The sequence below is a fragment of the Oryza sativa genome, chromosome 2 (genome assembly GCF_034140825.1).
Source record: "Oryza sativa Japonica Group chromosome 2, ASM3414082v1".
NCBI classification, from domain to species: Eukaryota; Viridiplantae; Streptophyta; class Magnoliopsida; order Poales; family Poaceae; genus Oryza; species Oryza sativa.
This window is the reverse complement of record NC_089036.1, coordinates 16,342,447-16,358,985: the sequence shown is the minus strand read 5'-3', so window position 1 is coordinate 16,358,985 and position 16,539 is coordinate 16,342,447. Positions and strand designations below refer to the sequence as shown.

Below are 16,539 nucleotides of genomic sequence, written 5' to 3'. Positions count from 1 at the left end.
CAAATTTGCAATGGCATAGATCCCATTAACCCAAAAAAATTAGTAGGACCCACGTGTCATCCTCTCTCTACTTCCCTCCTCCTCCTCCTCCTCCTCCTCCTCCTCCTCTCTCTCTCTCTCTCTCTTTCCCTTTTTTTCTCCGTATCTCCTACCAAAGGGCAATAGAGCGAGGGCAAGATGTCAGCGAGCGGTAATGCAAAGGAGGCAGGTGGCGGTGGATGACGCCACGGCAGAATCCGAGACATTGTTGTGAGCCTCCATGCATCCACGCCTACGGTTCTCCACGAACCCGTTCTCCTCTCTACCAATGAAGCCGCCATTAGCAAGTCAGTACTCAGTAGTGTGATGGTGCAGATGTCGATCTCCTCTCCTCCAGTGAACACACCGACGCCAACGGGGAAGGAAGGGAAAGTCGGGAGCGGCAAGGCGGGGCGAAGAGGAAGGAGCCGGGAGGCTGAGGCGATGAGGGGGGAGAACTCAAGCATCGAGGGGAAGAAGCTCAAACCGCGGTGAGATGAGGAAGAGAGGAAGGGCACCCACCGAGGCACCGAGCTCAACAGTGTCCCCATCCACGGCGTACTCGACACGGATATGGGAAAAATCAAAGGTGGCTCAACTCCCTCATCTTCCGCCTCCTTGGTGCTCGTTAAGGTCTTGCTCACGCGGGCAAATTCGGTGGCCTGCTCTAGTAGGGGTGAGTGGAAGGAAGAGGAAGCAGTGGATCTAAGACGCAGTAAGACTAGCCAACAAGGGCGGGGCAGTGGCGCCGCCACAACAGCAGTATCACTGCCACCTCGATGTCTGCCGCCACGCATTAGCGGCGGATGCTCCAACCCCTTTGAAAGGACCTTGATGTCGCCTAGAGGGGGGGTGAATAGGCGGTTTTAAAAATAAAGGCGGAAGCTAAAACAAAACAGGGTCGGATTGTCCGATATCAGGTCGGATAGTCCTATGTGATCAGATAGTCTGAACTGAGATCAGACTATCTGAACTGCACAACAACAATACAAATAAGAGAACAACCTAAGAGATCTAGATTCAATCCACAAGCAAAGAGGTGAGCTCGACCAAAAATAATATTAGCATAGCACAAAGCAATGGAACAAGAAGGTAAAGAGAGTGAGGATATCACCGAGATTTATGCGCCGATGTATTTCCCGGAGTTCAAATCCTTGAGGGGATTCTAGTCTTCGTTGAGGGGCTCGCAAAGAGCCGGGTCTTTTTCAACCCTATCCTCGTGAGGTTGCACAAATGCACTCCTCCTTCCACTAAGGGTATCTCTTTCCTTGCGGAGGCGAGATCCGACCTTCACAAACTTCTCTTGGCCAACCCCACGTAGATCGGTGGCCCAAGAACGACACCTAGCCGTCTAGGAGTCCTCAACCTCCAAGAGTAATAAACACCACACAACTCTTGGACAAATCCTAGTGCTCAAGATCAAAAGAAACACACACTAGGCTCCCAAAGTCCAAATCCACACACAAAGATCCAAGTCACAAAGAACAAGGGGGATTTGAGATAGAGAGGGAGAGAGCTCAAAGATCCAAAGCACTTAGCACAAAGCTCAACCCAAAGCAAGATTGGAATGAAATCAGTTTAGGCAACCCTAGAAAAGGGTTGGTGGGGGATTTATATAGATCCCCCCAAAATGTGACCGTTGGAGGGGAATCTTTCAGCCCACGTTGGATAGTCCGATACAAGATCGGATAGTCCGATATTTTAAACCTCCAAGGCAACAAGAAACAGAGAATGAAGTTCCATGAAATTTCGGACTTTCCGAGACATCGGACAATCTAATGTTAAATCGGAGTATCCGATATTTTAGAAGCAAAAACTTCATCCTCCAACAGAGACTCAAGTTCCATGAAATTTCGGAGTCTCTGTATCATTGGACTATCTGATCCAACATCGGATACTCCGACACTTAGAAAAACTCACTCGAAAGGATTTTTCAAACAAAGGCAGAGAGTGAAGTTCTGTGAAAAATCGGATAGTCCGATACATCGGATAGTCCGATTTCAAATCGGATAGTCTGATGTTGCTCAAGTAAAAATGCAATAACTTTTTACTCTGAACTCCGATTTCGAAGATCTTGGACTTTATGGAAAGCTAGTTTCGTGGGCTATCAAACCCAACATAAAACATGGTCCAAAACCTTCAAGAGATTATGAAAAACTTGCAAAGAAACCCGATGTAAGTGTTGTGACAAGTGAAACAACTCGGGATTGAAATTTTGGCTTAGGTTTTTCAACTCACACAAAGATGAAGCATTTTGAGCACTAGTATTCAACCAATTATATGCATGTAGTATCCCTCTTAATAGTACGGCATCCTAAACTCAAATTTAAAAAGCAAAGTTATACCAATAGGAGTACCTTCACACCATATTGTTTCTTCACTTGGAGGGTTACCAACGTCAAGGTCATTTGATCATCGGGAAGATCTCATCTTCTTGATCTTTGGCATTTCATCTTCTATTTCTCAAATGATTGATGTGGATAATCTATGGCTTCAAATGGCCTCGCACGGTTCATCACGACACAGTCTTCACTCGCCCTTCACCACCGGTTTCGGTTCATCGGCGCCAAGCCCCTTGCTTGCCCTTCACCACTGCATGGTCCATCGCAGCTGAGCGTCGCTTGCGCTTCACCATCTTGCCATAGGTAGTCACTTCATACCCGCATCTTCAATATCTTCTCTTTAATTCTCATCCATCGATAAGTCCATTTCCTAGCTTCTTCATCGGACTAATCACTTGCTTATACACTCAATAAGTGCATTAGTCCCTTAATCGTTTGTCATCAATAAACCAAAATCCACTAGGGGCAGCTCTTTCACCCTTTCTACAGCTAGTACATTGCACCCAACAACATATTCCATCTTCCTCGGTCACCTCAATTACCTGCAAAGTTTAGTCATTTTGAATGGTCTAGCTCACGCCAAGATTCGTTATGCTTAAATAGAAGCCTTATCTTCCCCTTGTATCCTTCTCCACGATACATGCACTCCCTCATCCTTCGTGTGTCGACAACATTACCCTTAATCCCCCCCCCCCTTCGGTATGACCTATACTGGATTTTCACAAGGTTGGCCCAATGTGGTGAAAATTTATCTTGGCCCATTGCCTCTTAATCCTAGGCCCTGGATCATGGCCCAGGGTGCTCGGAGCCTAGGGTTGTCCCTGATCCTACTGGATGCCTTCAACCTCCCTTCTCGCTCTTTCCCTAACCGATTCCACATGGGTCGCCCCCCCCCCCCCTCCTGCTTTGTTGTTGCTGATGAGACCTGTCCTACCAAATCACACAAACTCTACCTTCATCGCCACCTTGTCACGCACCCTTGTCCACTATCCACAGCCTATTGTTGGCTGGCCACCTCCCCTTAACCCCTCCTACCACCCTCAACCCAACCCTAAACCCTAATCTGTCAAGTCGTCACCAATAATGCTCATCATCACTAGTTGGTCCCTAGCGAGTGACCTTTTTTACCTAGCCTAAAATTCGCTCCCACGGGGCTCAGCGGCGGATTCATCGTTGGGGCTGGTTAGGGCTCCAGCCCCAGCTCCGGCCGGCCATAGCCCATATGTAACAAGTATCTATCCACATACATCCAGTACGTGCTCTAGTGAAGTCATCACAGCAAGAAACAAACTAGTAGCTGGCTAGCTAGGGAAGCAGTACTACCTGCCTTTGGTCATATATATTTATCTAACTGGTTCCTTTATTATAAGTGCAACCAAATAAAAAAAATGAAAAAAGAACATCGAACCGTTTTTCATATATATATTTACAGCCAACTATAGCTATCATACCTAGTATATTTTTATTCTTTATTTTGAGTTCTTTCTCGTACAAATCAGAAATTTGATTGACAATAGATTGGCGTGTATCCCTCCGTCCCATAAAAAAACCAATTTTAAGTACGAATCTGGATACATGTGTGTCCAGATTCGTTGTTAGGATAGTCTTTTTTGGATGGGGTAGTATAGTTTACTAGCTTTAGGCCCTGTTGTTTGGGATTTAGAGTTTTTTTAAGGTACTTTTTGTGGGCGTGCTTGTCAAACCACTAGACTTTCTTAATTTTGAAAAAAGATCTTATAAAGAAATTTCATCAAAATTCAAATAAATCAAATTTTAAAGTTTATAATAGTCAGCGCTTAAGTAATCATACGTCAATAGCTTGTCTGATAAGCTAGACGACTACTCGCCCGAAACTCTCATTCGAACAAAGCACCCCCTCTATTTTCTTCTTGGATTCGCCACTGACGTGATAAGCTAGACGACTACTCGCCTGAAACTCTCATTCGAATAAAACACCCCCTCTATTTTCTTCTTAGATTCGCCACTAATAGAGCTTTGAACTCAGGACCTGGGATGCTACTAAGGCTACTACAACCACTAAGCTACATGCCCCTTCTTGCTAGGGAAGAGAAACAACTTTGTACCATCGCTACCATAGCCACAGAGTCCTTGTCATCTCTCTTCCTCCCCTCTCTTCCCGCCTCCCCTACCCAATGGATGAATGGCAAATCTTGCAATTTCCATAATATGAATAAAATGTGTTGATATGATCATATAAGTAGAGATTGTAGTCTTACTAACATGAGAATGCCACGGACAATGAGAAAGTATTTTAAACTCTCGAGGAGATATCCCCTCATTTATTCAAACGCTATCTAAATAGTTGCTAAAAGTTCTAAAAAAATTAACAACATTCATTTTGAATGACTTTTGGTACAGTGGTAGATGTTACTATACGCTATATTGCTAAATATTTTTTACAACCATTTACATTAAATTTAAAGAGAGAAAGTTCCACTCGAGGGATTATACCAAGATTTTGCTATCGTCCATAATTTGTTAAGCATAAGTAGTTATAACTCGTATGGTAATAACCCAACCATCTTGCAGCTTGTACAGATTCAAATACTGAAATATCAATACCAGAGTCCCTTAAAATGGAGAATGTGCAAGACGCAAATTCGTAGCAATAGACAGAGTTATTCCATGTAAACAGACCACATGCATATAATACAGACCATTCAAAAGATTGGTAATAGTAAAAATACAAGTTCGTGAATGGCGATAATACTTAAAGCTACCTCCAAATAGCGTGTAGCATTGCGTAGCAAACCAAGCATATAACTTAGGACAAACATTCAGTTGCAGCTTCACATCATCGCTGCTTATCATAACTGCAATAACAGCGCAGATGGAGCATAAACTAAGTATATTTCGTAGTTCTAGCTTATATATAATATCAGAATCACCAACTGTGAACCATCCACAGGATGGTCGGGGGACTACTGATCAGAATCTACTCCTTTGAGGTGTGGATGGCAGACACGGTGGAGACCATAGAATCCACGCCACATTTGTTGCGGACGTTGGAGCCCCTGCAGATCTTGTAGTACCCATGCTCTCCCCAGTTCTCGCCCCAGGAGTTCTTGATGATCCAGTAGGCCTTATCCTTTAGGCGGATTGGAGCAAAACCAGATGCGCCGTAGCCAACGAGAAGAACACCGTGATCAAGGTGCCTGCCACAGATGTACGGGCACGAAACACCACCAATGTATGTTTGCATGTACGCAGCATTGATGCCAACTGCAGGAAAATGTGAAGTCATTCATCAGCAATTGCACAATATATTCATGTATTTACATATAACAGTCAGACCTGCAAATGCATCATTCCGAGAGATGGTTATAGTACTTACTTGCAAGTGGCCCATGTTTGACAAGGTTGGCAGCAATCTGATCCTCATCGACAGAGACAACACTGAAGTTCTGAACTGAAGTAACAATCTTCGACTTGTCAAATTTGCAGGTGCCATCCCTCCCAGTGTAGGGGTAATCCTTCTCACTCTCAAGGCCACCGGATTTCAAAAGATAGCTGAAGGCGTTAGTCATCAATCCACCATTGCATCCAGCATCACATGAATCAGGTTCTGATGAATCACACTGCAAAATTAGATAACAATGAAGCCCAGTAAGTTGAGATACCCCATTCAGTTGAAACAGGTAACAGTAGAAAACAAATAACAACAGTACATATCCCACTGTCAAGTCAAAAAAAGTATTATAATACCAGGAAGGCTAAAAATTATTTGAGCACGACTCGGGTAAGCTTTACATGTGTACTTTGCGATGAAAGCAATGTGAAAATCACTTAAGCTGGTTACGACAAATTGTAGAGGTTGTGCAAGACATTAGCCTGGTGCTACTTTGTAAAATTACCATAGGAATCACTGTTGATTATCTTTTAAATATATGAGAAAATTGTTTTTTCTGAACAAATATTTCTCGCATTTCCTAATGTAGAAGCTTAGTAATGAAAAGCCTTCTAGAATGAGAGCCACTTACATCTTACTACCAAAAAATCCTACATAGAATTTTCAACTAGGAAGAGAATCACCCATGCTATAGGCGGAAATTAAAACGGTGGTGCAGACTTTGTAAGGATGGTTTAGTGAATTGTGTTATTATGGAAATAAGATTTGTTTTATTTTTGAACAGAACAGAGAAGCACTAACTTTTTCATTAATTAGGATTTAGGAGTGAAGCTTCAAGAAGTAAATATGGAAAGAAATAGGTCAAGAGCAAGCCCCTAAAATATGATGGACACAACCAAATGAAAGAGGAAACCGGAAATTTGCCCCTAAAATATGATGACACATCCAAAAGAAAAGAGGAAATTTGATTATTTTTTTCTTAACCGATATAATGATATAAAAGGTACAGTAGTTATTCAGTTGTACAACAATATCACCAAGATGGGGTCTCACCTGGGGCCCAGTTACCAAAACGAAAGAGTACATCAAGCCAGTGCACACAAACGTTTGGCTGTCTATCCATCAAGTGAGACAGTAAAATAAGAAATGAAGCAATGACAGAAACAACCTGCGGCCGATATCGACTCCATTTATATTTTTCACTCAAGTGAACTTAATGGTTGAGATTTGAGTAATTTACAACTTCTTCATGGTAGCTTCACTAGTACCTAAAAACTAAAATTGCTGGAATACATGACAACCCCAGAACATCGGGTACTTTCTTAACTCCCTTTCTCTAAAATTTAACTAATCATAGGGTTCCCAAGTTCAGCACTTTTCAGTTCATTAAGTGCCCACTCAAACAACCCTTTGTGCCCAATTGTATACGCTTGTTCGTTACCATACCATAGGCACGTACCAACACACAAGGGTGCATGAACTCTCTTATTTCATAGACCTATCAATGCACAAGGTCACCATGAACTCCCAGAGAGACGCTTACCTAGATCTCATCTTAGTTTTATCCACCTGCGGTAGACCCAGAGAGACGCCTACCTAGACCGATCTTCCAGAGCGACATGTGCCAGTATCAATTGGAGATTTTATCCACTCAGCCTTGCATTCATCATCTTTTGTTTTATTCACCTACTTCACCACTATAAAATCGACCACGACAAATTTGCTTGCTAAGTTCACCACTTTGGTTTGACTTCTTAAGCACTGATAATACCACAAGCCACTCTTTTTTCCTCATAATTTCCCTTTCAAAGTTAGCCAAGGAATCATGCAACTCCTTTCCCAAATTTCCCTTTCCCATTCATTTGCCCCAATTTCCCTTTCCCCTTCTCATTTGGGTGCGCTGCCCAATCACAAACCAAGAAAATAGATAGGAAAAGGACAGCGCAGCAGCTGACAAAACATTGGCGGAAAGCCAGAAAAATCCAACCTCTCTTATAGCACCCATCCAACCTCTCTTATAACACCCATAGAAGCACAGACCAATCACAAAATTACAAATAAAACTTGCTCCTAATAAAAGGATAATAATATACCAGTACGCAAAAACAAGAAAGGGGAAGCAAACGCCTCTCACCTCATGGTCGCAATCGACCATCTGCTGCTCGGAGAGCACGTCCATCTTGCCCGTCGCCAGGTAGTTCGCTCCCTCTAGCGCCCCCGACGCGCTGAACGACCAGCACGACCCGCACGATCCCTGCAAAAGCAAAAAAATTAAAAAAAATCAAGAAACGATAAGACGGCTGATTCAATCGAGAAATCAAAGGAGGAGTCCTTGGTTTGGGGGAAAAATCGACGGGAGACGAGAGGGGAACCTGGTTCTTGACGGGGCCGACGGCGCCGTGGTCTCTCCAGTCGAAGTCGTCGGGGAGGCCGTCGGTGGGGAGGACGGGCGCCTCGTGGGCGGACCCGCCGAGCCCCCGCAGGAAGGCGCGGCGCGACGTGCGGAGGCCGAGGTAGGCCCGGCGGAACTCGGCCGGGGTGAGGTCGGAGAACTTGGTGACGCCGTGCTCCGCGGAGGGGTCGAGCAGCTGGTGGCGGCGCGCGCGGCGGAGGTTGGCCTTGAACACGGAGAGCCGGTACGCGTGCTCGTCGGCGTCACGGTAGGACTTCCCGAACCTCTGGACGAAGCTGGCGAAGTGGCGCTCCGCGTTCAGCTCCAGCTCGTTGTCGTCGCCGCCGCCGACCACCTGCCGGATCAGCGGCTCCTCCTCGCCGGGGACTGAGGCGGCGGCCACCGCCGGGGAGAGGAGGAGGAGGCCGAGGAGGAGGAGGCGGTGATCCATGGTGGGGGGATTTGGTGCCTTGCTTGTTCGGAATTGGATTGGTTGCTTCTCCGCGGTAGGGGGGCGTAGTGGTAGCTTTATAGGGAGTTGTTAAGAGCAGATTTTTTTTTTATTTTTTTGGGGTGGGGATTTGCAGTAGTACTACTCCTCCAGTACTCTATCTGTTTAGACTTCTGGGTGTTGTGGTAATTACAAAATGGTCCTCTATAGATTGGTTATATTGAAGTAGAAGGATGTGGATATTTTGTTAAAACACAGCACTACAAATATATGCGCTCACAAAGCTCACACACTCATCTCTATTCTATATGAACACGAACGTACACCTGCCAATTACCAGGGGTAGTTAGTTTGCTAAATACACTACTCCTTCCCTCCTAAAGTACTACTCCATCGTTCCAAAATATATCCTTTTTTAGTTTTGAATTTATCCCAAGATATAACTATTTCTCTACATTTTTCTCATCCCAAACAAGCACAACCATATCTCATTTAGTTTCTCCTCCTAATTCTTCTTACCTACACCCCTACCCTCTCATTTTCAATACGTAGCAAGCTCGGATAGGACCTATCCGAGGTTGCTACATATTAAGACTGAGGGAGTAATTACAACATTCCACCGTTCAATTTCACCTATTTCTTTAATTTCCGTGAAAAATTATAAAAATGCTTACATCTTATAATATAGAGTATAGTAGTTGCTTTCTAGGTTATTTAACACAGATTATAGTTTAAGGAAAAAATAGTGCTCCTTTTAGATGATGTAATGTCGAGATTGGGAGGATAGTTATGATAGAATGGAGAGAAGGCCTAGCCATCCTAAGAGAGAAAAATAAAATGCAAGCACAGTCAAATCAAAGATAAAACCCGACTTCTGCTTTCTCTCTCTCTTTTGCATGCATGCTTCCCGAATCTTTTTGAAAAAAAAATCTATATAAAAAGTTGGTTAAAAATTATATTGATTTATTTTTTAAGTTTTTTACAACTACTCCCTCCGTCCCAAAATAAGTAATGTTTTACACTGTTCACGTCCAACGTTTAACCGTTTGTCTTATTTGAAATTTTTTTATGATTAGTATTTTTATTATTATTAGATGATAAAACATGAATAGTACTTTATGTGTGACTATTTTTTTAATTTTTTTATAAATTTTTCAAATAAGACGAACGGTCAAATGTTGGACACGGATACCCACGGCTGTACTTATTTTAGGACGAAGATAGTAATACTTAAATTAATCGTGCTTTAATAAGCTACTCCATTTTTATGTGCACGAACTAGAAGATCCCCAACCTTCCTTATAGTTCGAACACAGCCTTAGGCATTCTATTATTGTTGTTACTATGCTTTTGAACAAACAATTATTTGAGTTTATGTATTGCAAAAGTACCAACAAGGCATTATTGAAACCCTACTAATAAACGTGTTGAAAGTGCATTTAGATCCCCCGTGGGTTTTGGCGAATTGATGATAAAACAAAACGTATCTATTGTGTTTAATGTTTGTACGAAAGATTGAAAGTGTATTAGTTCCATGAAGAAATTAATGACGATTGGTGATCTTGAAAATTAAAAAAGACAAAAAATAATCCAAATTTAAATAAGTCTTTGGTTAGAGTCTAGGAATACCATATTATCAAGACGAGTGATGTGTAGGATCGAATACAAGAACCAAGCCTACCAGAGAAGGGCGAATGGTTGAAATACCAAAAACCAAATTTTTTATAATTAGGATATCGGAGAACACTGTTCATTTGGGCCGAGGCCCTTGAAGTGTTTTCGACCCATAATTTCAGGTGTGGTCTGTCACATTCTCCTAGAGACTTAGGTGTTTTTTTCTTAGACAAAAATACGCATGATCAAGTACCTAATACCTTAAAATCCTTTTTTATATACCGCAGATATACAATGTTTTAGGAGTTGATACAATGTATTTTAAAAGGTGCCTAGCAATGAAGTTTTTCATAACTGTCCTGCTGACTTTTTTATATGATTATAAGTCAACACACTGCTTAGGTTATATTAGCAATTGATTGGATACAATATCATTGCTTATTGTCACGTAAGTGCATATTTTTATTAATCAACCTTATGGCTTAGGTTGAATATATGTTTGGAATATTTTTTAATAAAAAGCAGTCGATATATCACTTGAGTTATATTATTCAAGGATTTACACAATATGTGTTGTATAATATTAAGTCATTTTGATGACTATAATTGTTATAAACCACTCGGTTGGTTATTTTATTTTATCCTTGACTATATGTTTAGTTTATTCAACTAATCTCATAGTCGGGGGCTACACCTAATTAGGTGTATCTAGTCGATGCACCTAATTTTTATTTTTCAGCCCTTCACAACCTACTAGGGATAAAAGCACTCGGGAGATTGCAGGAGGAAGAATTGAAGCATTCGGCTGTTATATAATGTAGTTTGAGAGAAGGGTTTTGTTTCAGACTGTGAAGGTCTCAGGGGCTACTGTGGAAATTATGGGTATCATATACCCACAAGGCTAGACTATCCAACTGATTATAGGGGATATATCATATGATTAGAATATGTATAGGCTAAGACTCGGATATTGTATTAACCTGCATATCAAGGAAATATCATGTAGTCTTAGTCAGTTACGATTGTAAAGTAGTTATAGGGATTTAGACTGTAAGGGATAAAGTCTCTATCTTGTAATCTTATCTCCTCCGACTATCTAAGGAAGGCAGGGCCCCTTGTGAACATAACCACACTTGAGATCTTTAGATCAATACCAAAATAAGTGAATCAAATCCTCAAACAGAAATATGTTATTACTTCTTATTCTTATTGAGAAGGCCTGAACTTGTATAAATCATTTGTCTCATAACCCATCCACTTTCCTGCTTGTTCGCTATCCATTTTACTATTGCTAAATTGTTGTTTCAACATCAACCTCTACTTTTACAATTTTTCAAAAATAATATTATTTCAAAAATTAATTCTGCTACTTTATTCCCAAGCTACACACGCTACAATTAGCCCGCTTGGCCGAAGGTATCTTTCAGCGCACAGGAAGTCAGTAACGATAACAGCAACCAACGAAACAACTGTACGATTTATGGAGGACGTTTCTGAAAAAAACAACAACAACAAGGGTTAGTAAATAAAAGCACAAAAAGTCGTCGTCGTCTCTTTCGGCGTTAATAAAAGCAGGAACGCCAGTGAGCTCACGTACACGTCGCAGAAGATCATCTACTCGTCCTTGTCGATCGGCAGCTGACAGGTGGGCCCCACGTGCCCTATGACCCGGCTGGCTGTGTGTGTGTGTGAGAGAGAGAGGAGGCGTGCGGAACCCTCCCCGTTGGGAAGGAGGGAAGGCGACACGTTTCGTTTGCTTTGGAAATATCTGTGTCTACCTAGAATTCTACTCCCCCAAGCGAAACTTGGCCAACCCTCGCTAGGCAGTGCGTTACGGAATTAAATATGAAAATATACCGTTTTTTATTTTTTTCTCATTAATATTCGAGATGTAATTTTGTTTATACAAATATACTATCGTCGTTGATTGAAAGTGCAAAAGCGAAACAATATCGCTGATTTATTCAGCGAAAGTAACGATAGCGTGACGATAGGCCAGGATGGTTAAGCGATACCGCACGGTCTCGCAAGACCAGGACGCGAGACCGGCGTGACGGCAAGACAAGAAGCGATCTCGCTTGAGCAGCGTGCGAGATGGCCTGACATGGCTCATGATTAGCGTATAATTAACGATTAATTAATTACTAATGATGTTAATTAAATAAATATTAATTAATTAATTAACTGCTAATGACACTAATTAATTTATTACTCACGCGAATACGGTGGTTAGGGAAGCGAAGGAGCGGTCTCGCGCGAGACGGTCTCGCACACCTGCCGCACGAGATCAAGTAATTAGCTCGATCTCGCACTTTCATTTCACGACAGTGGTATATTTGTGCAAAATCTTCGTAAACGTGTATATTTATATAAAACCAATGAAAAAGAGGTGTATTTTTAATTTTTTTCCGTGCGTTACGTATGTCCAGGATTTTGCTGATGAGCTCCTGGAGATGTCAAACTGAGCTTTCGGAATTCGGAGTAATTGCTATCTCCGATTTTAAATATAGGACTCCCTCCATTCCAAAATATAAGACACAACCACTCTTAATCTAAAGACTAAAAAATAATTATTATGATCTTGTAGTTTAGATCATCCTAATAACGGAAAGACTATACAGCAGTCGAATGATTTCTGAGCGCTGAATCATTCGTTTTTTAGACCGTTTGATTTATTTGAGATTCGTTCACGCTTATAGGCCTTCTTTAAGTTCGGTATGCGTGCTTTGGGCTTGCATGACCACATATACATTTGTCGACAAATTTTCTCCTAAAAATTTAATAGATTTAATTATAGTATAATCGTAGTGTAATTACACTGTAACTTGTATGCAATTACATTGTAACTTGTATATAAGTTTCACGTAATTTTGAATCATTAGATCTATTACAAGATTTGTTCTGGTGAGGAAGAAAAAAAATCGCAGCACATACATATGTGAAAGGATTTGTTCCCATAACCTCCATTTTACTGAAAGGATTTGTTCCCATGACCTTCATTTACCGAAATAACATGTTACAAAGAGATTTTTGAAAGTTACATACAAGTTACATTATAGTTACAGTGTAATTATATGTAAGTTACAATGTAATTACACTACGATTGTACTGTAATTATATCTGTCAAATTTTTGGGAGAAAATTTGTCGACAAATATATAGCAAAATTGTTTGTTCAATGTGGCTCAGATGATATTTGGGCCTGTTAATGGGTCTTGGTAAAAGTTTGGTTTTGGGTCTGTTAATGGGCCTCGGGTGGTTGGGCTCGGTAAAAGGCAGGCTTGCTATCCCTATTTTTTCTTTTTATATATTTTTTTGTAATTGTTTTTCTGCTGAAAAATCTGAGTTGTTTGGTGTTGATCCCCTGGCTCAAAAATCTGCATGATACTCTCATGTATCCAATAAAATTAGATAACATGAGAGTGGATGATTTAAAAAAGGAATAATTTAATGGAGAATATGTCATAGTTAATTGCATGCATTATGGAACATTTAAAAAAAGTGGTTGTGCCTTATATTATGGAATGGATGGAGTAATTTAATCCCTTTAACTCAATTCTAAATTTTAAAAAGTCATTTAGAACTCGTATATCTTTTTGGGAAAAACAGTGTAACAGAACCATTTGTAATTAGCGGTAGTATGTTGTATACATTCGTGTAAGAGTGAGTAGATATAACATGGAAATATTAGATGGAAAATGAGAAACACAATTAGGGTACTTTGGATTGCAGTTTTTTTAAGGAAAAACTCAGTATTCACATTATAAAGGATTTAGGCACTATTCCTACCTTTGGGACATAGGAAGAACTCAAAGGAAAATTACGGGGAAAAAAACCGTCCAGTCAAACCTCTTTCTTTTTATTTTCCTATATGCTAGGAACAGAAACAACACTCAGTTATTTTGCTACTTAATTTTTTACTTCCTGCGTGGTCCATTAGCAATGGCTTAGCATGCTATAAAGTACTGAGATTAGTGATAATCCTATATATACATATACAATCCTATTATATTTCTATAACTTTCCTATTCCTATGTTTTATTTATCCTGTTTTGCAAAGTAAACCTCATATCCTGCATTCCAAAGTAAACCTAACCAGATCGACGGTTAAAGAGTGAGATTAAAAATAATAAGCAACAAGACGTATTCGAGACGTTTCAATTTAGGACAATATGCCAAAAAAAAAAAAAAACTGACGTCAACGGTTCAAGAGACAGGTGAGCCTACGGCACTTTAACAATTTGACGAACTCGAACTATAATACTCTAGCTAATCGTTATTTGAGTCGATAAACACATGGCTCGTTGTTATGTGGTGGTCTTTCAATATACAAACGCACTAAACATGTGCTTGGTCATAAATATTTACTAGCATTTAGGAGCCAAACTTTTAAAACTTCAACTATCTAACGAAGATAAATATATATATAATTTAAGTTTTATGATATTATAACAACACTTTTCAAGCCAAATCCAGTGCATACTTTTTTTAAAGAAAAACTAAGCACTTGAGAAGTTTTCCCACTCATGACGGAAGCAGAGGTTATCACCCTCTATACAGTCCACACCAACACCCTCCTCTAGACCACCTTCCTTGTGATCTCCAGCGAGGTGGCGACTTCTTATGTATGGTAATAGGATAGTTCATAAGGAGGAGGGTCACCGACATACTGACTATTGTTCTCGAGTTCATGCACATGTTTCCTAAACTTGTGCATTGATCGGATTGCGCAGCTAATTCAAATAAATTAAATCGTTCATGTCTCCTGTAGCACTATAAGAGGATTGGCGAGGTGACGACTTCTTATTTACGGATAGTCCGTAAGAAGAAGGGTCACCGACATGCTGACTATTGTTCTCGAGCTCATGCACACGTTTCTTAAACTTGTGCATTGATCGGATTGCGCAGTTAATTCAAATAAATTAAATTGTTCATATCTCCTTTAGCACTATAAGAGGATTAAACCTCGTACGAGAGCTCTCTCGATGTCATCTCCGGTCCAAAAGAACCCATAAAACCCTATTAATTGAGGTGCTAAAGAAAGATCAGGGACGACCTCCACCTGCATGGTGATCTCGTAGCTTCCTCGGTTGCCAGGGGTGGAGCTACCATACTCTCACTGGGGTAATACCCTTAGGTGGTATTTGAGAAGGAGGGACTAAACTTTAGCAGGGGCGGAGCTACAGTGATTCCTGTGTATTCCCCGGAATACCTAACATCAGTATATACACATGTACACGTAGTAGTTGTCCCCACTCCTCCTGAGTCCCTGGCTCGGCTCGCGCTCACGCCTCACGCAGTCACGCGCTGCTCGCCCGCTCCCCAATTCCCCATTTCCAAACCCTAGGTGGTGGCGTTCGGCGGCGGCGCGGCGACCGGCGGGAGCGGCAACCGGCTTCCGGTGGGCGGCGACAGGATTGGCGACGGGAGCTAGACCAGCGGCGGCGCAGTGAGGCGTTCGGCGGCGGCGCGGCGAGGCCTCGAGGCGGCAACTGACGGGCGACCAGCGACAGCGGGAGCGAGGCCGCGAGGGGCAAGGGCGCGGCGGCCAGCGGCTGCGGCTCAACGGGACAGCGCCCGGCGGCAAGCACAACTTCAGGTGAGCAATCAAGAGTTCAAGATTCAATCAGCCTAAATCCACTCATCATGTGTCCATGTCTTTTTACCTTAGTCTCTGAGTAGTTTTTTTTTTTTGTTCTGTACTTCTGTAGTTCTGTAGATTAAAGAGCTCTCAAAATGAAGAAGAAATCGATTGATTTGAAGACTTTGTGGGATAGACATTCAAAGTCTAGGAAGGTAGGGTCAGGTTCTGGTTCTGGATCAACAGCACAGCCCGTTAGAATTGATAGCGAAGTTGCTGTTCCTTTTGTTCAGCCGATTACATATGCAAATGAGAGTCCAGTTCAGATTCAGATTACTGCAGTTGAGGTTGTGCCTGAGGTAGAAAATTAGAGGTACCATGTAATAATTTGTAGTTTTATTTTTTAGATTATCAGTATTGACATAGTGTGAACCATTGATTTTTTTTCTACTATGAACTTTTTTTTTGTTAGACAGAAATACCCAACTTTGAAATCCTGGCTCCACCACTGAACTTTAGTCCCTTTTACAAAAACATAAACCCCTTCTATAGGGACTAAAATTTTTGTGAGTTTAGTTCCTCCTTCCCAAACACCACCTTACCACCTTAGTAATGCTAGAAAGACCCCGGTGAAAATTTTGATCTGACCCCGTTTCTTTTTGCCATCTCGTTCCACTAGCTCGGCCATTAAGTTTTGGGGATTAGAAGGCTAGCTTTTCAAGCCTGTTTTCAGGTAATGACGTGTATCATAAAAGGCCTACAAGCCTATATT

General features: G+C 41.5%; 1 protein-coding gene across 1 annotated transcript; it reads right to left on the bottom strand.

Moving 5' to 3' along the window:
- Nucleotides 1-4,980: 4,980 nt before the first annotated feature.
- On the bottom strand, nucleotides 4,981-8,622 carry LOC4329339 (cysteine proteinase 1). Its single transcript, XM_015769157.3, has 4 exons — nucleotides 8,103-8,622; nucleotides 7,865-7,984; nucleotides 5,716-5,959; nucleotides 4,981-5,603 (listed from the first exon to the last, which is right to left on the bottom strand). The coding sequence occupies exons 1-4, from the start codon at nucleotides 8,571-8,573 to the stop codon at nucleotides 5,317-5,319; spliced, it is 1,122 nt and encodes a 373-aa protein (XP_015624643.1). The 5' UTR covers nucleotides 8,574-8,622; the 3' UTR covers nucleotides 4,981-5,316.
- Between the last annotated feature and the right edge of the window lie 7,917 nt (nucleotides 8,623-16,539).